This window comes from Gallus gallus, chromosome 28 (assembly GCF_016699485.2).
Source record: "Gallus gallus isolate bGalGal1 chromosome 28, bGalGal1.mat.broiler.GRCg7b, whole genome shotgun sequence".
Taxonomy (NCBI): domain Eukaryota; kingdom Metazoa; phylum Chordata; class Aves; order Galliformes; family Phasianidae; genus Gallus; species Gallus gallus.
The window spans coordinates 984010-1006883 of NC_052559.1; the positions used below are offsets into that span (position 1 = coordinate 984010).

General features: G+C 41.6%; 1 protein-coding gene and 1 long non-coding RNA gene across 3 annotated transcripts in view; one reads left to right on the forward strand and one right to left on the reverse strand.

The window, feature by feature from the left end:
- Nucleotides 1-22874, forward strand: part of SPPL2C (signal peptide peptidase like 2C) — a 38578-nt gene that overhangs the window by 6074 nt on the left and 9630 nt on the right. For both annotated transcript variants that reach the window (NM_001030933.2, XM_046904571.1), the window contains exons 2-13: nt 718-837; nt 3033-3215; nt 9989-10078; nt 11557-11696; nt 12364-12506; nt 13303-13399; nt 13555-13671; nt 17971-18052; nt 19298-19372; nt 19502-19564; nt 20773-20872; nt 21804-21881. In NM_001030933.2, coding sequence (NP_001026104.2) covers nt 718-837; nt 3033-3215; nt 9989-10078; nt 11557-11696; nt 12364-12506; nt 13303-13399; nt 13555-13671; nt 17971-18052; nt 19298-19372; nt 19502-19564; nt 20773-20872; nt 21804-21881 — 1288 coding nt within the window. The remainder of the gene's footprint in view (nt 1-717; nt 838-3032; nt 3216-9988; nt 10079-11556; nt 11697-12363; nt 12507-13302; nt 13400-13554; nt 13672-17970; nt 18053-19297; nt 19373-19501; nt 19565-20772; nt 20873-21803; nt 21882-22874) is intronic.
- LOC121107728 lies at nt 4960-6475 on the reverse strand. Its single transcript, XR_005842109.2, has 2 exons — nt 6413-6475; nt 4960-5536 (listed from the first exon to the last, which is right to left on the reverse strand). It is a non-coding gene; the product is annotated as an uncharacterized LOC121107728 (long non-coding RNA).

Sequence of the window (22874 nt, forward strand, 5' to 3'; positions counted from 1 at the left end):
TCCTAGGACTTGATGTACAAGCAGAAGACTACGTCACCTCCACAAAAATACTTCTGCAGGTTCTATATATGGTCTTGTAGTTAGCGTTCGTTTGGCTTCTTGGTTAGACAATGGGAATATATCTGGTGCTCACAAAGGGAAGAAGGGAATGGAACAAAAGAATGCAGTTTGCCATGAAGAATGAAAATCTAGGTGAAGATTCCATAATAAGGAAGTGGGTATTTTCTTCTCACTGCAGTGGGTACTACCAAACAATTTAATTTAGGTAATTCTGGTGGTTTGCATTCAACCTCTGCTAGCCCCTACCTCTTTGAATTTTGATGGGAAATGACCTGATCCAATCTGACATAACCAAAATAATAGAGAATCTGTTGTGTTTGCTGTGCGCTGTTTTGCAGGAATGGGAAGCTGAAATTATCTCTACTAAGAAATGGAATGTGTATTTAGATGTGGTTGGAACACTTCTCTGTATAGACAGACTCTATAATGGTCAAGTGTGTTATAAATGAGAATGTGCTTAACCTGGTATATTCACTGCATGCTGCCATGTTTACTTTTCTCTGTACTCCCCCTGCAGATACCAAAACTTTGTAATATCTTTTTTTTTTTTTAAAGAAAGAAGCAGGCTTATCGACAGTAAGTTAAGCCCATTACTTCTGTATTATATGATTCAAACATGTATTGAATAAACCTCTATTGAATGTTTGTTATTTTCAGGTGTACTGCGAGTATGGAATGGTCCATGTCCTTTCAGAGAAAGGGAGCAGCAAAGGCAAAGACTACTGTATCCTCTTCAACTCCCAGTGGGCCCATCTGCCACATGATCTGGGCAAAGCTGTAAGTACCAAGCCAAACAACTAAAAGAATGTACTCAAAATTGCCCATGTTTTAGGGGAAAATTCTAATTCCCAACTTAGATTAGTAGAATCTGAAGCTTGCTCTACTTTGAAAATATTTTCAATCTATTACGCCCTCCCTAGATAGTGCTATAATGGTGATACTCCTTTCTAAGCAGTGTGCAAAGGGTAACAGCTATTTCAGGTTCAAAACAAAAAATCCTCCTTCTGCACATGGTGATTAAATAAATGAGAATAGACCTTAACTGTGTTTGGAAAGGAGTTCTTGTGTGTCAATGTGATAGAAAAAAGATAGTACGGGTCCCTCCTGATACCTTGAAATATGACTTCTAGTGTTTTCTCATTAGTTCACTCTTCTCTTAAATTTAGGTATAAGTAATTACGAGCTGTGTCAACTTGTTTTTGTTATCCAAAGCTCTATGAGCTGACAAGCTGACATTTTTTTCCACTCTTCTGTGAGAAGATTGAAGAGGAGAAAGACACCAATAGCAGGAAATATTCCCTAACAAATGAGAGGAATAGCTAGAATGTGAGGAGGAAACTGTCACCTTGCTTCTTTGACCTCTTCATTATGCAGAGTTTTTGTGTCTGATCTGTATTCCTAGAAGATTCTGTTTTGCAGAGATTAATCATTCAGTTATTCAGACTGTGTAAACAAGAAGACTAAGTTGAGGGAGTCCTTTTATAAGAAGGACTGTAAGCTAGAAGTATATATTTATGAGTCACACTTCGTGGATTTAGTAAAAAGCGTACTGCCCGTTACAGAAAAATCAAAGCTGGAAGGGACCTAGGGAGGTTTTCTGGTCCAATTTTGAAAGCAAGGCCTTAGATTAGGTTGCCCAAGGCTCTGTTCACACCTGGAGAAGAGAAGGCTCTTGGGGAAACCTGAGAAATGGCCTTTCTGTTTCTAAAATGGGGCTGTAAGGAAAAAAAAATGGGATGGACTTCTTAGCAGGGTCTGTTGTGATAGGACAGAGGGAAATGGTTTCAAACTGTAAGAGGAGGATTCTAGATTGGATATAAGGAAAAATGTGGTTTTTCTTTTTTTTTTTTTTAAGAATAATGTTGTTGGAGGCACTGGCACAGGTTGCCCGTGAGAGGTGGTGGATGCCCCATCCCTGGAGACTCTGCTAATCCCTATTTTCTTCCTTAGCTCTCCCTCAGCCTTTCCTCTCTTTCTTACTCCAGCTCCTCCTTCCCTCAAGTACTCCAGTAGTACAATTTAATAAAAGAGGTGCTGCAGGCTGAGCTTCTTCTGCGTTTGTGTTCAGCTCTGATGGAGCTTGCTCTGCCCAGTACAGCCTCACCTCAAATCCAGGAGGAGTGAGACAGTCCCTTTCCTTGCCCGCTGGCAGTGCTGAGCCAGGTGCACCCCAGGCCACTGTCAGCCTTTTGGGGTGTTTTTCCCATGGTCCTTTTCCTTGCCCTTCTGGAAAGCTGGGAGAACACTTGCTACCTTCGTGTTTGCTAGGACCTTTCCAAATTCTCAAGACTGCTGAAAAAAAAATTGAGAGAGGTCTTGTGACAACATCAGCCAGTTCTTTGAGTACTCTGGGATTGGTACCTATTAGTCCACATAGACTTGCATGCATCTAGCATGTTCTGCACAAGTTTGAGGTTGTCTGGGAGTCTATGATTTCTTCAGTCATAATCCTCCAACTCACAGCTCCAGGGTCCCAGGGCCCATAAGCGGTGCTGAAGACAGGCATTTGTGCCTTGTTTGTACCCCTACTTATAAAGTGACCATCTCATCAAGTAACAGGTCACTATTGTCTCTGGTCCTACTTTTTCTGTTTGATATTCTCAGCTTACTTTTGGCAAGCTGGCTTTACCTATAAGGACACAGACACCTGGTTTAGAAGAATCTCATAGCTCCTTAAAGAACCATCAGCATCACCCTCCTAGCTGGGTGGCCTATAGTAGACTCACAAAAAGACTCCGGAGTCTCTCAAATGTGTCATTGCCAACTGCAAGTGCCTTACAGTGCAGCATCTTCATTACATACAACCCCTGCCCTCCCTATAGAGAGGACAACACCATTGTTTCTCTGAGAATACTCTATCACTTCATTACTTGGAAGTTCTAAATTGAGTTTTAGACCCCCCCTCCCCCGTGCTATTTGCTTTTGATTGGTTAAAAATAAGTATATATTAAAAATAATTTTTGTCTTTTCAGTCACTCTTGCAACTGCAGGATCAGACAGCATCTGTTTTGTGCTCTCCTTCTGATGTACCTGATGGTGGGTTTAATAATCGAATCCCCATGGTGATGCGAGGGAACTGCACCTTCTATGAGAAAGTGAGGCTTGCTCAGATAAATGGAGCTCGTGGGCTGCTGATTGTTAGCAGAGAGAGACTGGTAAGTCTATTTTTGTCTTTCTGTATCACTGATGCACTAATGTTAGATATTGGCTTATTTTCAGTGGTTGTTGCAGGTATTTGACTTTCCAACACGCACACATTGTTTTAGTTTTTGTTTCCACATTGCCCAGCTCTGAGTGGAAAACAATACAGCTGAAGGAAGGATTAATTACATAAATGAGAGGGTATGTTCATTTGAGTAGGCAGAGTGCTGCACACAGCCTCTGTAACATCCAAATCAAGGGCTCAGAATTATCTTTACATTATATAACATACTGCAATCAAAGAAAGAAGGGCAGTTTCTTAACTGAATACCTTCAGTGGGGTATAGAGTGCAAGATTCAGTTTGAATATCACCAGCATATGTTTTGTAAAATGAATGTTTTAATACTGTAGTCAATACTAAAGAGATGTGTTAAGTGTAAAAGATAGTGCTTTAAGTCTGGTTACTGCATTTTGCTGTTGCAGTCATTAGTGGCTTATGCTTTACTGGAAGTAGGCATATTTCTTAAATTTAAGCTACTGCTGTCATTGCAAGTGAAACTGGAAAAACAGATTTCTTGATTGTAGGCCACAGTTGTGTAATGAATAGCACTCAGACTTAGGAGAGTTGTCCACTGTGCCTTCGCAGCCTTCTGTCACTGCAGGTCTTGAAAGATCACTGCCCAGTATCTTAATAAATAAATCTGTTTTAAGCTGATTGCTAGTCAGATTTCAGAGCTGCCTCTTAGTACTAGAGTTGTGTGTTCTATGAAAATCACAGTGGATAAACTGAACATAGGTCTTTAGGAAAATGACTTTTCCCCTTCCTTTCTCTACACATAAATTTGAGAGTATAATTTTAGTCTAATAAAGCTAGTTCCCACCAATGACCTTATTCAACCTTTTTAGCTCTTCCAAAATCTTTGATTTCTGGACACCAAGAAGTAATGCTTACTGTGAAGTATTGTGGGTACATCTGCATCCAGGGTTTTTATAGAGCCAAATTACAGCCTTTGTCTACTTCTCAGTATCTTTTCTTATGATACCTAACATCTTTCTGACATCTCTGCATGCCTTGCGTCCTGAGCCACTAACTTCAGAGAACTGTTAATGATTTTGGGATCTCTTTCTGAGTGATAACCAATTAAGAGCTGAGAAACAGACTGATAGTTTAGATTACTGTTCCCAAGTTGCATTACCTGATATTTAAATGTGTTGAAGTGAATTGGCCATCTTATTCCACTCATCCAGTTGGGTGAGCCCCTTGAGATTGCAGTGGTGTTTGACAGCCTGAATTTGGACATCCTACTATAGAATTCCTTTTCTATCTTTTTTTTTTCACCTCTAACAGTGAAAATAATAAAGCTGGGGAGGGACTTTTTAGACAGGCATTTAGGTACAGAACGAGGGGAAATGGGTTTTAAACTGGAAGAGGGTAGATTTAAAACAGACATGAGGAACAAATTATATACTGCGTGGGAGGTGACTGGAACTGGTTGCCCAGTGAAGTTATGCATACCCCCTCCTTGGAGGCAGTCAAGGCCAGGTTGGATGAAGCTGTGAGCAACCTGGCCTGGAGGGAGGTGTCCCTGCCTAAAGCAAAGGGGTTGGAACCAGGTGATCTTCAAGGTCCCTTCCAACCCAAACCATTCTGTGACCCTATCATATACAGATGCATTAATAGCCAGAGATGATGACAATAAAGAAACCTTCCCCAAAAATGTTGGTGGTATAGATGTCACGAGATGGAAGAAGCATCATGGGTTTAATGAATCACAAAGTTTATTTTGAAGGTTCTGTATTCTTTTTAATGCTGTGACAGCTTCTCGGTGGTTGTTTGGGGGTCAAGGGAGGAAGGCTGACAGTCTTCACTGCTCCTAAACTTTCATTCCCAGTCTCAGGAGCATGCTCAGTGACAGTGCTTGCATTCTCTTCTGGATGTGGTGTCTCTGGTACTTCTCAGTTGGGCCCAGCCATCCTTTCTTAGCTTCTTGTTCCCTCCTTATCTTCAAAGTTCAATTGTAGACAGTTCATATGGATCCTGGAGATGCTGATGTGTGCCATATTCAGGTTCCTGACTCCATCCTGAGGTGAGCAGACGTAAGCAGCTGCTTATGTCTGTGGAGACTGTCTCTGTGTGTGTAGGTCTATGGTGGGGTCTGTAGCTGGGAGGTGCTGTGGAGCTGCCTCTGTCCATGCAGTGCGGATCCTCAGATGCTGTAGCAGAGCTGGGCGTGTGTTTTCCTCGTGCTTCGCTCAATGCTTTGTCCAGGTGCAGACATGGGCTGGTTGGCGGAGGCTGCACTGCTCTGGTTCTGTGTGTGTCCAGATGGCCACCTGCAAGTCAGAAGCAACAAAGAAGCAGCTGCCTGTGCTGCCCACCCCTGCAGGTTGCTCGTTTGCCAGCCATTTCCATGGGTGTGTGTGGGAAGGGCCACTGCAATCAGTAGGTCAGGTGCCAGCACCTGCAGTGGGGCCATGTCAAGCAAGGCAGATGGGAAGGAAGAAAGGAGCAGCCACGTGCCCTGCTTCCCTGTGCTGCCCTCCCCTGCAGGCCCCTGCTCACTAGGTTGCTCATCTGCCAGCCATTTCCACAGCCATGCAAGTCTATAGGGAGATCGTGGGGAGCTTCCAGGGTCCCTTAGACAAACAGCACCCTTTCTAGGTCCTGACTTATCTGTTCTGTATGGCAGCATGGAGCCCACTTAGAGAGCTGAGGATAGGCATGTGTCCTGCTCTGGTCCCATCTTTGTGTGGATTCCCATCTGCAAGGCAGAAGGGAAGGAAGAAAGGAGCAGTCATGTGCCCTGCTTCCCTGTGCTGCCCTCCCCTGCAGGCCCCTGCTCACAGGGTTGCTGGTCTGCCAGCCACTTCCACGGCCCTGTGTTGAAAGGGCCACTGCAGTCAGTAGGTTTGGTGCCAGCACCTGCAGTGGGGCCAGGGCTCAGCAATCCGGGGCAAAACTTTGGATTTGCAGCAAGGGGTCTTTGGGGAGATTCCAGGGTCCCATAGGACCAAGGTGGGTTATACTATGAGAGAGACTTATCTGTCCTGCAGAGCGTGGTACTCTTGCAGGGAGATGAATGCAGGTGAGGACAGGAGCACCTCCCTGTCCCGCTGTGTCCCTGTCCCTGTGTGTGGCTGTGAGGCAGAGGAGGAGCAGCTCCCATCCATCCCCAGGAGCTGTCCTTGCCTGCCACAGCCCTTGCTCACTCAGGTACTCGGTGGCGATCTCTGGCTGGCACTGCCCTTCTGGTCTGCATTCCAGGTTGCTGTGACACCAAGCTCCCCGTGGAACACAGCCACCACCAATGTTGTTCTCTTGAGGCATGGCTGTGACAGTTGCAGGGTGGTTCCTGGAGCTGGTGGCTGCTCCTGGTCATGTGGCCGTGACACAGCAGGGCTGGTGCTGCCTGGGATGGGGCTGCTACCTTCCCCCGTGCATGTAATAAAGAAAGTAATGAGTTGTTCTTGAGTTGGTGCCTGTTGGTACTGTGTGCTGTCTGAACATGACAATCACAGCCATTGCCTTTCTCCCATCTGCACTTGAAGCCAGACAGGAGGTGATGAGAGGGAGGTGGAGCAGGGCCCAGTGTGAGGAGTGTTTTTTCCTTCCCAGAGTCTGTGAAAACGTGGCTGAGCGCATGTTGAATGCCTTTGGTTCCTGTGGCTGAAAGGAGCACTTCTGATCTCGTCCTGCCCAGGAGGCCCTTGAAATGCAATGGGCTTAGAGGAGCTCCTGGCTCTCAGGTTTGCACAGTGCCGTGCTGATGACGAGACCATGCCCTGTGAGAGTTGGCTGGGTGCAGCCCTGCTGCCAAGACCCTGCCTGCACATCTGCTTGTACCAAAGTGGAGCATCTTTCTGTCTCCCCCCTCCCACCCCCCCCCCCCCCCCCCCCCCCCCCCCCCCCCCCTCCTTGATGGGCCACTGCAGCCCCTGCCCTACCTGGGGCTCTGGCTGCTGCAGGGCTCCCTGTCGTACAGCCTTACAGTCTCTGACTCTTTTCCAGAAGCACAAGGAGTAATTCTTTCTCAAATATTCTGTGTCTTCCACCAACTCCTGTCTCTGTGACCCTTCTGCTCTTATCTGGGGTCTGAGTTTGTCCCTGTATATAGACCACACTCTGCTGTCCTGTGTTCCCCCCTCCTCTGCAAGGACACACATTCTGTTGTGTGATTTTCATGTTTCCTTAAGTGCCTCATTCAGCTTGTGGTATTATTTTCTTGCAAAGGCTTTTAGGTGAGATTCTGAGAATAAAAATGTGGAGAGGAATAGTCCAGAAGGTGGCCACCAAGGAGAGGAGTTCCTCAATATTCTTTGTCACCATGGAATGCCCAGCCATGAAAGCATGGCAAATTGACATGCCTGGGGGTAGGGATGCCATCCTGTGGTACCTGCATAGGCTGGAGAGGTGGGCCCCTGTGGTACTTGGGTAGGCTGGAGAGGTGGGCCCATGCCAACCTCCTGGAGTTCAACAAGGCCAAGTGCAAGGAACTGCACCTGGGTCAGGGCAATGTGAAGCACAGATACAAGCTGGGTGGAGAAGGGCTTCAGAGCAGCCCTGAGAAGAAGGATTTGGGGGTGTTGGTGGATGAAAGACTCAATGTGAGTTGGCAGTGTTTACTTGCAGCCCAGAAGGCCAACAGTATCCTGGGCTGCATCAAGAGGAGCGTGACCAGCAGAGCGAGAGAGGTGATTCTGCCCCTCTGCTCTTGTGAGGTCCCTCCTGGAGTACTGCGTTCAGTTCTGTGGCCCCAACACAAGAAGGACATCGAGCTGTTGGTGTGGGTCCACATGAGGGCCATGAAGATGATCAGAGGGCTGGAGCACCTCTGCTGTGGGGACAGGCTGAGAGAGCTGGGGCTCTTCAGCCTGTAGAAGAGAAAGCTCTGAGGAGACCTTATAGCGGCCTTCCAGGGCCTGGATGGGGCACGCAGGAATCATAGAATGATAGAATCGCTCAGGTTGGAAAAGACCTTCAAGATCATAAAGTTCTACCTCAGCCTAACCGTACTACCTTAACTCTAACAACCCTCTGCAAGTCATGTCCCTGAGCACCACATCCAAATGGTTTTTAAGTGCATCCAGGGATGGTGACTCAACCGCCTCCCTGGGGAGCCCATTACAGTGCTAAACAGCCCTTTCTGTAAAGAAGTTTTTCCTGATACCCAACCAAGGGAGAACAGCCCTGCTCTCACCGCAATCACCTTTCAGGTTTTGGAAGAGAGCATTAAGGTCTCCTCTCAGCCTCCTTTTCCCCAGACCAAACAGCCCCAGTTCCTTCAGTCTCTCCTCCTATGCTATATCCTCCAAGCCCTTCTCCAGCCTTGTTGCCCTTCTTTGGACCTGCTCCAGCACCTCCATGGCCTTTCCGTACTGAGGTGCCCAAAACTGAACACAGCACTCGAGGTGAGGCCTCACCAGGGCCGAGCACAGGGCAGGATGACTTCCCTGGTCCTGCTCACCACTCCATTCCTGATCCAAGCCAGGATGCCATTGGCCTTCTTGGCCACCTGGACACACTGCTGGCTCATGTTCAGCCAACTGTCCATCAGTACACCAAGGTCCCTTTCCATCAGGCAGCTTTCCAGCCACTCCTCCCCAAACATGTTGGGTTGCCTGTTGTTGTTGTGACCAAAATGCAGGACCTGGCATTTGGCCCTATTGAAACTTGTTCCATTTACCTTGGTCCACCGATGCATTCTATCCAGGTTGCTCTGTAGTGCCTTTCTGCCTTCCAGCAGATCAACACTCTTTCCCAACTTGTCATCTGCCAACTTACTGAGGGTGCACCAATTCCCTCATCAAGTTCGTTGATAAAGTTTTTTAAATAGGAATGGCTCCAGTACTGAGCCCTAGGGGATGCCACTCGTGACTGTCCGCCAACTGGATTTATCTCCATTGACCACTTAACTTTTTTCTCTTAACTTATGTGAAAGTCTGGCTGTCATTTTCAAAGCAGAATTGGAGTAGTCCGATATCAGGAATCCCTTCCAACCTCGGCGATTCTCTGGTTCAGTAGTTTAGTTCTCACCATCTGCTCTGGATTCTTTTATTTGGATGGGACAACCCAGTATTTTAATGCTGGGACTGTAATGATGCACATTGTGGGCAGTTAACGCGTTACACGTCGCAGTTTCTATGGGGCTCTCATACAAATGTCATTCAGTCACATTTAACGTTTTCCTGTATATTATCTACAAATTGATCTTGCTTCTCTGAAACATCTGTGATGAAAAGTCTAATGGGCTTAGAAATCTTGTCACTTTTAAAGATTGGTGCAAATCTGTTTTGCACTTGTCCCGGCACTTTCAGGGATCATTTTGTGTACATGTAAAAGGAAGAATACAGACACCGGTAACATTAAATAGCACGATTCTTAAACTGAGATTTTTTTTCTTCTCAGTATGGGACCAAGAGGAGAAGACATTCTCTGCTTGTTTTGTGTGTGTGTTGGTTGTTTTTTTTTCCACACTTGTGTCTGCATTGGAGTGTTAGAGGCGTATATGATGGGCAAATAAAAATGTTATGCTTTGACAGTTTTGAAGTTGGTTTAAGACTCCGATAAGGTAGTAACAGTATTCTTTCTGCTTTGTATTGTGCTTTGGATTTTTTTTTTTTTTTGGTGGTTTGCCTGTGTAAAGGTAACTTCTGGTTATAGTATCTTATGTTCCTTTTTATAATGTTTCCTAGATTAACAGAAAATAAAACTTGAACTCTTTTGAAGAAGTAGAAGGTTTTTGCAGAAATGAATTCTTTTTTTGCCTGTTTCAATCTGTCTTTCAGGTCCCTCCTGGGGGTAACAGGAGCCAATATGAAGAGATTGATATTCCTGTTGCTCTGCTGAGCTATTCTGATATGTTAGATATTGTCAAGGTAAGCTTGATACTCTGATCTAAACTATCTTAAATGAGTCATTGTCAACAGAATGTGTAGCTCATATTAGGAGCTCTGGATCTGTAAAAAGTTAGACTGAAAAAGACTGTTACATTTTATTTTTTAGAAATGCTGTTGTCTTAGGCAGTTATTTCTCATCTTAATAAAAACAGAGCCTGGTTCTGGAAATAAATACTACAAACAGTAGAGCTAATGGATTGATTTAAAGTGTTTGCAATAACGCTTCATTATAGCATCATAGAATCCTTAAAGTTGGAAAGGACTTTTAAAGATCATCTAGCCACATTCCCCTTCAATAAACAGGAACACCATGGCTGGATCATGGTGCCCAGAGCCTGATCCAGACTCGCTTTGAATGTCTCCAGGGACAGAGCATCTCTACTACAGCTCTGGGCAATCTGTGCCAGTGCCTCACCACCCTCACCGTGAAAGACTTCTTCCTTATATCCAACCTAAATCTCCCCTGTTTAAGCAGGAAGTCATTTCCCCCTTGTTCTATCAGAGCAGACCCTGCTAAAGAGTCTGTCTCTTTCTGAGTTTGCTTATTGAAAACTAAATAACTGAACCTTTGCTAAGGTGTCTTTTTTGAAGTCTGTGGTACTAGTTATGTAAAAGCATCAGGGAGCCCTTCTCAAAGGGGATTCAATATCTTGCCTTCTTGTATGAGTTTTTTTAAGTCATATTTCTGAGTATGGCAAAGTGGTGATTTTAGGTAAAATATCCTTTTTACATAAATCAGTTATTTTTATGGACAGTAAGATATTTTCTAAAAAAAAACAAAACCAAAAACCGAACACCTTGATACCACTTCTGTTTTTGGACCAAGAGTAAGGGTGTTGTTCTGGATAGTGTCCAAACGCGTGTCAGATATTCACATTAAAATACTCCTGTTAGAGGTAAGAGTTTCATCACCAGACAGTTCTGAAAACTCCCTGCAAGTTCTGAAAAAGCTGCTGCCCTGACTGCTGGAATCGTGGGCACCATGTAACCAGGACACTGGTTCTGAGGACCAGATCCTAATGAAGATGTGGATATTAAGAGTTCAGTGATACACACCTTTCAAACATCAGTAGTCTATAATAGCAAGTCCACTTTTAAAAAATAAGTGGGTCAGGACTTCATTGCAGAGCACTTGTTTGTATCGATTGCTAAGCAATTTGTTAGTTCAGTGCAGTTAGTGCAGCATAGGAAGGAGAGAAGAACAGTTGTTGCTGAGGATCTACTGTCCATGCTATATATCTCTTTCAGGGAGCCTTGCTTTGGAATAGTCCTAATCTAGTAGTGTCCTTTGAATGCTGTTGGCTTTGCACTGCCTCTGACACCTAGCTTTTTTTTCTGTTTAAATATCTTTACTAAGGAAAAGTAATACAAAAAGCAAAATTGAGAAATTTAAAGAGTAGGGTGGTTCTTACTAAAGTCTGATCCCCAAGTTCCTCCATTTGTTCTTGCCTCTGCAGAGTTTTGGCAGATCAGTGAAGGGAGCAATGTATGCACCAAATGAGCCTGTGCTTGATTACAACATGGTCATTATATTCGTCATGGCTGTGGGGACTGTGGCAATTGGAGGCTACTGGGCAGGAAGCAGAGATGTGAAAAAGTGAGTACTGGGAAAGTAATGTGCCAGCTTTCTTGTGTTTTTGCTTGGAGTGGGAGGGAACATGGTGGTGGATGGTAGCTGTGCTGATGAGGATTAGAGACTCTGCAACTGGAGTTAGGAAGATGTTAGCATGATGTCTGAGAGCCCTTAAGCCTGATGTATAATATTCATGGACAGTACCTTAATGTTTTATCTTTTTTTCAAAAAAAAAAAAAACATACACTTAAAAAACCTCAGAAGGAAAGTTGGGTTGGAGTCTTTTTCCCATCTGGGCTTTTCAAAGATTTATCTTTAAAGATCTGTTGTGAAAAGTATAGAAATGTATTTTGCTGGGGTAGTGTAAAACAGTTTAGATGGTTAACACAATGTTCATTTTGGACATTTTACTGAAACGTGGCTACTTTTCACATGTAGATGGGGAGGAGATCTATGCTACACATTTCCAACATTGGCTTTGCACAAGCTGATTCTGTAGTAATTTTCAGGATTCAGAGTTATTAGTGAATGAAAAATAGTACTCCTTATACAATAATTCAGTGATGAGCTGAGTGGAAATACAGGTATTGGTGTATTGTCATCATTTCCAACCCCATGTAACGCACTGAAGATGCAGTGCCCTGTATTGTGTTGAAGTAATGGTCTGACTATAATTTTATTCCTATTTCAGGCGATACATGAAGCACAAACGTGATGATGGGGCGGAGAAACATGAAGATGAGACGGTTGATGTGACTCCAATAATGATCTGTGTATTTGTAGTGATGTGCTGCTCAATGCTGGTCCTCCTGTATTTCTTCTATGACCACCTAGGTACTGTTGAAGTTGCATTTCTGTTTATATATCTTCAATAGCACTGGGCTGCCTTTGCTTAAGGAACATTTTAAAGGTAGAAGTGATTATGAAACAACTGTCCTGTGCCATGTGTTCTCTTCTCAGTGCAATTTAAAACCCTATAAGAAAACCCTGCAGGTGGGCTGTAGTGAGGTTGGATTGGGTGATCATAGTGATTCTTTCAATCATTAAAGCCTTTTTGTATATAAGAGGTGTAAGTTGTTAAATCTTTGGTTTTTGTCAAAATGTTTATCAAACCTGTACTCTCCTTTCTCTTACCCAGTTTGAGGTTTTACCTTTATAAGTGTGGTAAGCTCTGTTGATTACTTTTTGGTCAAGTTGAAGGGTCACGAGATGTTGACACTCTTCCATCCTCGTATTTCTGAGGAAGCTGTGAAAGATGTATCCCATCTGTGTTAATTCATTTTGTTTTCAAGTGGTTTTAAGAGTTCCCTTATGGAATTCATATAGACTTGTAGTGAGAAGATGAATACTTCACCACAAATTGCCTCTTTGGCTTATGATTTAATGGCATACTTAAAGAATATTAGCAAAGAGCTTTTAATTTGTTAAAGTAACTATTGCATGAAGTACACCAGTGTAAAATGAGATGGAGTTAGATATTTAAAGGGTATAAATCTAATCAACAACTACATGAAATCTCTGTATTTAATTTTCACACATGACATTTAAGACTTATTTCTCATTCAGGCTTTTTGATTGGAAGAAAGTAGCATCTCTTACCTTCTTGGACTTACCATTTTTTATTTTTCAGTCTATGTTATCATAGGAATATTCTGCCTGGCTGCTTCAATTGGCCTTTACAGTTGTCTGTCTCCCTTCGTAAGAAGATTCCCATTGGGAAAATGTAGGTATGTGGCAACTTTAATTTTTTTTATAGGCTTAAATACACTTCTATATTGTAGGGTAGGTAAGTGATTTACAAGGTAGTTTCATGTATGAAAATGTTTATGAAGAAGCAGAGTAACTATACAGATAACTGTACCTGTTTGTGTTTCACTTGCAGAATCCCAGACAACAACTTGCCTTATTTCCACAAGCGTCCGCAGGTCCGGATGTTGTTGTTAGCGGTGTTCTGTATCTCTGTCAGTGTAGTCTGGGGAGTCTTCAGAAATGAAGATCAGTAAGTGTATATTTTAGTTTTTATACAAAAAGACTGTAATATGCATGATGTGGTAAGTTATCAACGTTTGTAGAAGCAGATTCCTATCCTAAAATTTAGACATTACAGTAAGGAAACTAGAGACTTGGCAGAAATCCATAGCTGTTCTTGATGTGCTTTATATTTGTCTGGTTGGTCTAAGTTACAGAAAACTTTCTCTTGTTAAACCTGAATTTCTCCCAGAAAATTCAGGCTTAATTCAGACTGGAGTCCCAGTCAATACTCTGATCTCAGTGGCTTCAGATTGCTTTACAGAAGTGATGTAGAAATTTGAACACAAGTTGTGTAATTTATTTCTTCAGATGGTGGTCTCCATGAGCATTATTCTGAGAGAACAAGAGCTATGACAATTATCAGATCTTTAGAGAATTGTTTGCTCATACCAGACAGCTGAAAGGAGCTATGCCCAATATTGCTATGGTACTCTAGCAATTGTTGGGAAACCTTAGTGTTTTGTACCTCAAATCCTACTTCAGTTTGATCCTAATGACCAAGAGTAAAGCAAAGAGCTTTAGTTCTTAGAGTCTTAATTTGCAAATACAATCAACAAATAGCCCAAACTAGATGTCCCTCAGCATGCAAGGGCATTTATTCATTTTACATACATTTATTTTACATACGTTTACATACATTTATACATGAGGCAAAGGACCTGAGCACTTCCTATTTTGGTACTCATAGTTACAACGTTGATCTCTTCCATACAAGCTTAGAGAATTCAGTGAGGGGAGATAACTGGGAACTCTCCTTGCTCCATTTTCTATACACAGTGCTCTCTAATGAACACTGCACCAGCTGTTTTTTCACGCTTTGAGAGCCAAAAGTCTTTGTCAGATCTGTGTCCTTCATGAAGAGGATCAAAGCGCAGCACTGAGAGTACAAAGGTTTGGCTGTACTTCAATATTGCACTGCAGCTATCTTTGAGGACTTCGTCACATTGCGTGGTCTGTTTTTACCTGGGATGTTGCTTAGAAAACTGACGTTTTCCTCTCACCTTTAGTGGGATATTCTACAGAACTTTAGAGTTACTGTCAACTTCAAATACATGTCCTTCTTCATGCAACTTTCTCCCTTACTTATACCAGTGCCTGAAAGAGATACTTCGTGTTCTGTTTTTTAGTACCTACCATTTCACACAAAGATTTTGACAGCAATGCTGCAATTCAGCCTCTCTGTATTGGTGACCACTAATTAAAAATTTATTCCTATTTGTGCTGGCATTCTTCCCTTCACTGAGGTTCCTAGACAGGAGGCTTTAAGCAGTGTTTCACACAGTGAACAGATTCTAGCAGCCTCTGAAAGGGTTTGTACTGCTTTCTTTCTGTGTATGATTCACATTTTGATGCCTTTGGAGAGTATGTCAGTTTGAACCTGTCTCTTGAAAGAATGTCATACGAAGATGTATTCCACTAGGATAAGTTACAGTAAATCCCAATAGAGTGATTCCTCGCTATTAACCAAGAATGAATCTGTTTTTCTGTCCTGGTCTTTGTTAGTGACTATATCAGCAGCAGCCATGGCTGCATTTTTATGTATTTACAAATGAGAAAACAGAGTGTATCTTACATGTGAGACAAGGTATGTAAGTAGAGTTAAAAATATTCTGTCACAGGTTTTAGTAGAGCTAATTTAGTTCTCTATTCACATTCTCTTTAAACTATCATGACCACAACATGTTGCTGCTAATTTATAATGATAGGTATAATCTCTAGCATTTCTTCAGAAGCATTGTAAAACTAATCACTCATGGGGGAAAAAATAAATCCAGATATTGAAAAGGATTACAGTCATGGAAAAAGTAGCATTTGAAAAGCAGCTGGTGGCACTAAATATGTATGAAAATTTGGTATGTAAGCTTAATCGCACCCTGAGATAGTATGTGTTCAAAGACCCTTTGACTGCTCTTAAGACTGCAGAATTGCAGGGGTTGGAAGGGACTTCAAGAGGTCAAGGCCAAGTCCCCTGCTGAGCAGGTTCCCTACAATTGGTCACACAGATACCCATTCAGATGGGTCTTGAATATCTCCATAGGAGGCTCTACCACTTCTCTGGGCAGCCTGTTCCAGTGCTCTGTCACCCTTGCCATAAAGAAGTTCTTTTGCACATTTGTGTAGCACTTCCTATGTTCAAGTTTTAGGCTATTACTCCTAGTTCTATTGCTGTGTACCACCAAGAAGAGCCTGGCCTCATCCATTTGCCTCCACCTCCCTTCAGATATTTATAAACATTGATCAGATCCCCCCCTCAGTCTTCTTTTTCCCCAGTCTGAACAGACCCAGGTTGCTCAGCCTTTCCTCATACAAGGAGATGCTCCAGACCCTTTACCATCTGTGACCCTCTACTGGACTCCTTCTAGGAGATCCCAATCTTGTTTTTACTGAGAAGACTATAACTGGACACAGTATTCTACATGTGGCCTCACCCTGGTGCAGAGCAGAGGAGGAGAATCACCTTCCTTACTCTGCTGGCCGTGCTCATTTTCATGCACTTCAGGATAGCATTTGCCTTCTTACCCACGCAGGTACACTGCTGGCTCATGGCCAACCTGTAGTCCACCAGGACACACAAATCCTTCTCCGCAGAGCTCCACTCCAGCAGGTCATCCCCTAACCTGTACTGGTGCATGCAGTATTGTAATAGATATTGTAATAGATACTGTAATAAAGAGGATAAAAACAACTTGTCCTGAACCGAATCACTGAGTACAAAATACGACTTGTTTTAAAATCTTAGTCTTACAACCAAGAGCTTGAAGAATAAATTTCTGTCTACATCTTAGATGACAGACTAAAAAATAAGTAGCTTGGACAAAAACCAGTTGCAGAATTACAGAATGTGATTCCATTTGGAAGGCATCTTTGGAGATCATGTGGTTCAGCCAAAGCTGCTCAAGCAGATCAGTCTGGAGCCAATTGCCCAGGACAGCATCCAGTTGACGTTTGAATATCTCCGAGGAGGGAGATTCCATAGTCTCTCTGGTCAGCCTGTGCCAGTGTTCAGTCACTTCCATGGTACAAAGTTTTAAGAGGGAATCTCCTTTGTTTCACTTTGTGCTTGCTCCCTCATGTCCTGGCACTGAGCACCACTGAGAAGAGCCTGGCCTCATCATCTTTCCACCCTCCCATCAGATGTGTGTGTGTATATATATATGTATATATATACACACACATATATATATATATATATATATATGCGCATTTATAAGATTTCCACCTCCTCCCACCCCCCCCATAGCCTTCATTTCTCTAGACTAAACAGTCCTGTTTCTCTCAGCCTTTCTTCACAGGAGAGATAGTCCAGTCCCTTCACTATCTCTGTGACCCTTTGTTGGACTCTCTCTAGTAGCTCTATCTCTGTCTTGTATTGAGAAGCCCAGAACAGGACACCATACTCCAGCTGGGCCACACCAGTACTGAACAGAGGAGAAGGATCACCTCCTTCAGCCTGCTGGTAACACTCTTCCTAGTACAGCCCAGGATACCATTATTCACCTTTGCCATAAGGTCACATCTCCGGTTCACATTTAACTTGGTGTCCACCAGGACCACCGGGCCCTTTTGTACCAAGCTGCTTTCCAGATGCTCAGTCCCCAGCAGGTACTGGTGCAGGGGGTTGTTCTTCCGTAGTTCTAGGACTTTGCGCTTTGTCTTGTTGAACTTCTTAAGTTTCCTTTCAGCCTGTTTCTTCAACCTGTTAAATTACCACGGATGACAGTACAACCTTCCAGCAATAGCAGCTGCTGCTTCTCCCAGTTGTGGGTCATCTACAGATTTGCTTGAGGGTACACTTTGCCCATCATCTGGGTATTATTATTGCTGTTAAACAGATTGGACCCCAAATGGACCATTGGAGTACACTGCTAGATACCAGACTCCAACTAGTCTTTGTGTCACTATATCAGCACGCTCTGAGCCTGACCTTTCAGCCAGTCATCAGCCTACCTCACTAGCTGCTCATCCAGCCTGTGTATCAACATCTTTCTGTGTGGATGTTATTGAGGACACTGTGCTGAAAACCCTCCTGAAGTCCAGATAAACAATATCCACTGCTCATCAAAGCAACTAGTCATTTCATTATAGACAGTTGTTAGGTTGGTCATCACAGCTTTCCATCTATGAATCCATCATAACTACAATGTTGATTTGAAACAAATGGTTTTTTGTTCATTTTGTCCCCAGCAGGTGCTTAGTGAGAACAAGACTTGATCTATTTTTTTCCTACAGTTTCCTGCAAAAATTTAACTTTTTTCTTTTCCTTCAGATGGGCCTGGGTTCTGCAAGATGCTTTAGGAATTGCTTTCTGTCTTTACATGCTGAAAACAATTCGCCTGCCTACATTTAAGGTATGGATATTAAAGAGATGTTAAAAGAGGAGGTTCCCCTGTATAGTTGAAAAAAGGAGTCACTTACAGTGGAGTATTCAGAGACTTGATATAGTGTGTTTAGATTGTCAGAAAGTAGGGAAGTGAAGGCAAAATGACCAGCAGCTTACACTCAAGTTGTCCTTTTCTCCGTGAAGCTTAATGAAGAAAAATAATAAATCTGGTGTATGCTTCAAGTAACTTCTGAATTTTGAAGTTTGCTGATTGTGGATTTTTCAGTCATTTAATCATGCTCACTTCTTTTAAATTCCCTAGTTCATCAGCATCGTTCCTAAAGAAAATAATATATAATAGAACTAGATGTAGTCTTCCAGTAACATTGGAATCCCAGTAACTGTAGAGATACGAGAAGGTTCAGGAATCACATTGGCAGTCACCCTTGTGTAAATCTTACTCTTCAAAGCTGTTGCTTTGCATAGACTTCTCCATCCTAATATTACATCTGCTATATTTATTCTCATCCCATCATACTAAAGATATATCAGTTTACCTGTAGTTGGTTTACCTATCAACTGCACTGTACCCGTGAACTTACCTTCCATAAAGTGGTGATTTCGTGTTTTACGTTTGATTAAAAATCAATGCTGAAGCATCATATCATGCAGATATCATTAAATGTGATTACCTCGTAAATTTTGCTGTTTCTGGAGATCTGTCAGCTGTGATTTTTCTGTCCTTCTCTATGTCTGTTTTGCTACAAATCAAAGTAGAGTGGCTTACACCCTCTGGTTTGGTTTGGTGTTTCTTTTCCCCCAAAATTAGTCATATTGTGGATGCAATGTTCTGGCTCTTTCCAAGTCTTCCAGAATATATTCAGCACTCTAAAATTAAAATTAGCATTAACATTTAGTTGTTTCTCAGGCAGCGCTTACAAACTCTGTTCCAAGTTATCTTCACCTGTAAATTTTTTCCCCTGTACATTGGCCAAGAAAATCTAAATACTGCTTTAAACTTTATGTAGCACACTTCAGAAAATGCAGAACTTTTTGCTGTTTCCTAAAGTATTAAAAGAGTATTTCCAAGTTTTACGGCATCAAGAATTTAAGGGACTACGTGTAATTTTCTTTTATTAGCTGCACATTTGGTTTTTAAAATATTTGAGAATTCACTTTTTGCTTTGAATATTCCTGAGTTGCTGATTATTCTCTGCTATCTATTAATGCATAGTATATAATTCTACACCAAGTATCTTGTCTCTTTCTCCAGGGTTGTACCTTGCTCCTCCTCGTTCTTTTTGTCTATGATGTATTCTTTGTATTTATCACACCGTTTCTAACAAAGGTAAGTGAAATATTTCTCTCATGTCTGCTGCTCACACAGCAAAGCAATGGCCTATTTATCTGTGTTCCTAAATAACCCCTGGGCTGCTGAGTGATGTGCTCATTTACAGCTTTGCCATTTTTTTTCTAGACTGGGGAGAGTATAATGGTGGAAGTGGCTGCAGGCCCATCTGATTCTGCCACTCATGAAAAGGTACTGTATGTAGTCTGAAAATGAAGCATTACGTTCCAGCTTTTAAGATTTTGTCTTCTGTAAAATTCAAAGACCACAGGTCTAAAATGGAAAAGCCACTCCAAAAAGAATTTTGCATGGAAACAAGCACTTTAGAGCTCTCTGGAAGTCTACAACAGAAATGAGACAAAATGGACTTACATGACTCATCATGATAGGTTTGATCTTGTATCTTGCTTTTAAAGAAACAAAACTGATTAGCCTGGTTTCACAAAAACATGAGCCCATATCTGTAAATAGGACTAATTCCTAATGAAGTATATCCATGTTTTACCTGAAGCATTTTAATTCAATGCTTTAATGTAATCAATATGGTGTTTGTCTCTTTCTTCCTCTCCAGCCAGCTCAGTTTTGATTACTGTTCTATGAAAAGCGAGGCAAAGGAGAGAAACTTAAACTGGAGACAGAAAAGAGAAGTCAAAAATCAACTATTCTGTGCCATTAAAGTGCATGCAATTACTTTGGCATTAACATAAGCAAAATTAATAAATTGTCTTCAGTGTTATATATTGGAGTATATATGTTTGCACTGAGCCTTGCCATATTGTGCCTCAGCACTGCAAATTATGTCTTAAGCAGAAACTTTAAAAAAACACAGAAAAATTAGTCTTTGAAGTGATGGGGAAAATGACTTTTTATAGCGATTCAAGAATCTTTGCACTTTTGATACTTTCACTGCATCCAGTAGAACCAAATATAAAGCTATTTCTTATGCATGTGGCAGCTAACCTCAGTTTTTGTTTCTACAGTCGAAACAGAGTTCATACCCTACTGCATTTGAGGATTTTTAAATTAATATAGAGTGTTTTGAGATGTCGTTCATGCTGAGAATTTAAATATTTCATTGCTCTCATGTCATAGAATCATATAGTCACCAAGGTTGGAAAAGACCTCCAAGATCATCCAGTCCTACCATCCACATACCACCAATATTTCTCCACTAAACCGTGTCCCTCAGCACGACATCTAAACTCAACTACAGTTTGTTTATTAGTAATGTTAACAAAAAAATACCTAATACAAGGATCTATAATGTAAATGTGTGTGTGTGTGTGCGCATACACATTTGCTCTGTCTGTAGTCTTCAGTTCCAGTACAGCAGGAACAAGATCTGGTGTCAGTATATAGAGAAAAGTTTTTCATAAGGCTTATGTTTCTTTCATTCTAAGCTCCCAATGGTCCTGAAGGTTCCACGACTGAACTCTTCCCCATTGGCTCTGTGTGACAGACCTTTTTCTCTCCTAGGATTTGGAGACATTTTAGTTCCAGGTATTTCTTCTCTGGTGTGTTAAGAATTGTACTTGTTGCACTGTCAAATTAGTTCCTCCTCTTCTTCCACCTCAAATGGAAAGCTTCTTTTGACTTGTGTAAACTTGGTATATTTCGAAGTACACCTTTTCTTCCTCCTGCACTTTTTTTTTCAGCAAGAAAATGCATTTTAATTTTATGGCTCAGTTTCTCTCTCAGTGAAGTAAAGAAATGTAGAGAAATCTGAAGAGTTAATTCAGCAAATGGTATTTCTATACAGACATTTTTAATGGTAGGAGTAAGGAATCTACTTGTCCATTTGGCCATGATTTGAGGTCACACATATCTGACCACTCAAAACTTAGTAATTACTAATCACACAATATCCAGTGCTACCACCACACCTCTCAATATGGTATCAGACAGTATCTGGAAGTACACCTAATGCTATAGCTGCTGAAAAAAATGTGTATTCTGGCTTTCAGACTTCTGACACGTTATTTGTTCATTTTCTTGTTTTGGGAAGCTTCAGCTGTTTATGTTTTCCCTCCCACAACCCAATCTTACACTTAAAATTGTTACTTTTAGAATATCATGTCTGACAACCTTATATCAACTGTGGTGGTTATGTTTCTTGTATTGATCTTCATGTATGGAGCTTCAGTTAGCTGGGGGAGAGATACTTCACAATATGCAATAAATCCTATTCATTCAAACCTGGTCCTGCAGGATCTCTATCTGTAGATGTGAATGTTAGTATTTGGTTGCTTTGGTTGTGCAACTACCTGTAAGCTGTGCAGTTTCCTGAATGATTCTGTCATAGCTCTTAAACATGGGAGTACATAAAAGTATTGAAAACTATATTAAAAGTTTTGAGATCATTTGATGTTTTCATTCATCTTAATATGTGGATGGGTTGAAAACATGTTATAATTGTTCTTTTCTTTCCTAGGTTTACTGGTAGCCTATTGCCATAGATTTGATATTCAGGTTCAATCATCCAGGGTATATTTTGTAGCCTGCACAATAGGTATGTTTAACACTGATATTCTGACACATAGTCTGTATTGTTATACATGCTTATAATTTTTAATGAAGTTAATCATTCTGGGGTTTTTTTTGATTAATCAATCCTTACATTTCTTGCATATGAAAGTTCAGGTTCAAGGATATTTTATTTTGACTTTGCTCTTTACTTTTTGTGTGTTCCATGACTTCATGGCATAATTAATTACTTGATAATGAAGTAATACCTTCAAATTGGTTCTAAATTAGTTCCAAACTTTAGTTTGTAGAATCCAGAGTTGCATGTCGTGGGCTTCCAAGTGACTGCAAAATACAATCTTACTTTGTTACAAAGACACCAAAAATCTGAATTCATGCCAGCAAAGACTTAATTTCCTCAAGCTTTTCTGCAAGTATTCTGCTTTAGAAATTCTTGTAAAAAATAGCTATGTTCTTAGGAGACTCAAAGCAAGGATAGAAAGATCCTTTTATTTCAGATGTTTTCCTGTCAATTTCTGCATTAATGAAGAGTTGACATTGTTATTGCAGGAATGGAAGCTATCTGCATACTACACTGTATTAGCAAAATTAGGATCAGCAGGATGAGAGAAGTGATTGTTCCCTCAGTTTGGCTCTTAAGACTGAGTCTAGAACACTGTCTAGCTTGGGGATCCTTTGAGAGACTTTGTCATGCTGGGGTAAATCCATTGGCTGGATGCTGAAGTGTATGGCATTCAAAGAAGAAAAGGCAAATGAGAGAAGATTTTTTTGCTGTCCACAGTTATCTAATGTGAGATTGCAAGAGAAGTCTGAGTGTAGTCACTGTAAGTGTGTAGGGAACAGATAATATATGAGGGAATAAATGTAAGTCAGAAAAAGAAAGATTTCAATTAAATATAAGGAACTCTCGTCTAAATTGATTTTGAACAACTGGATAAAACTATTATCGAGTGTTCCAATCATTTGGCTTCTGAACAAAAGTCAGTTGGCTCTGAAAATGTAATTGAAAATATTACCA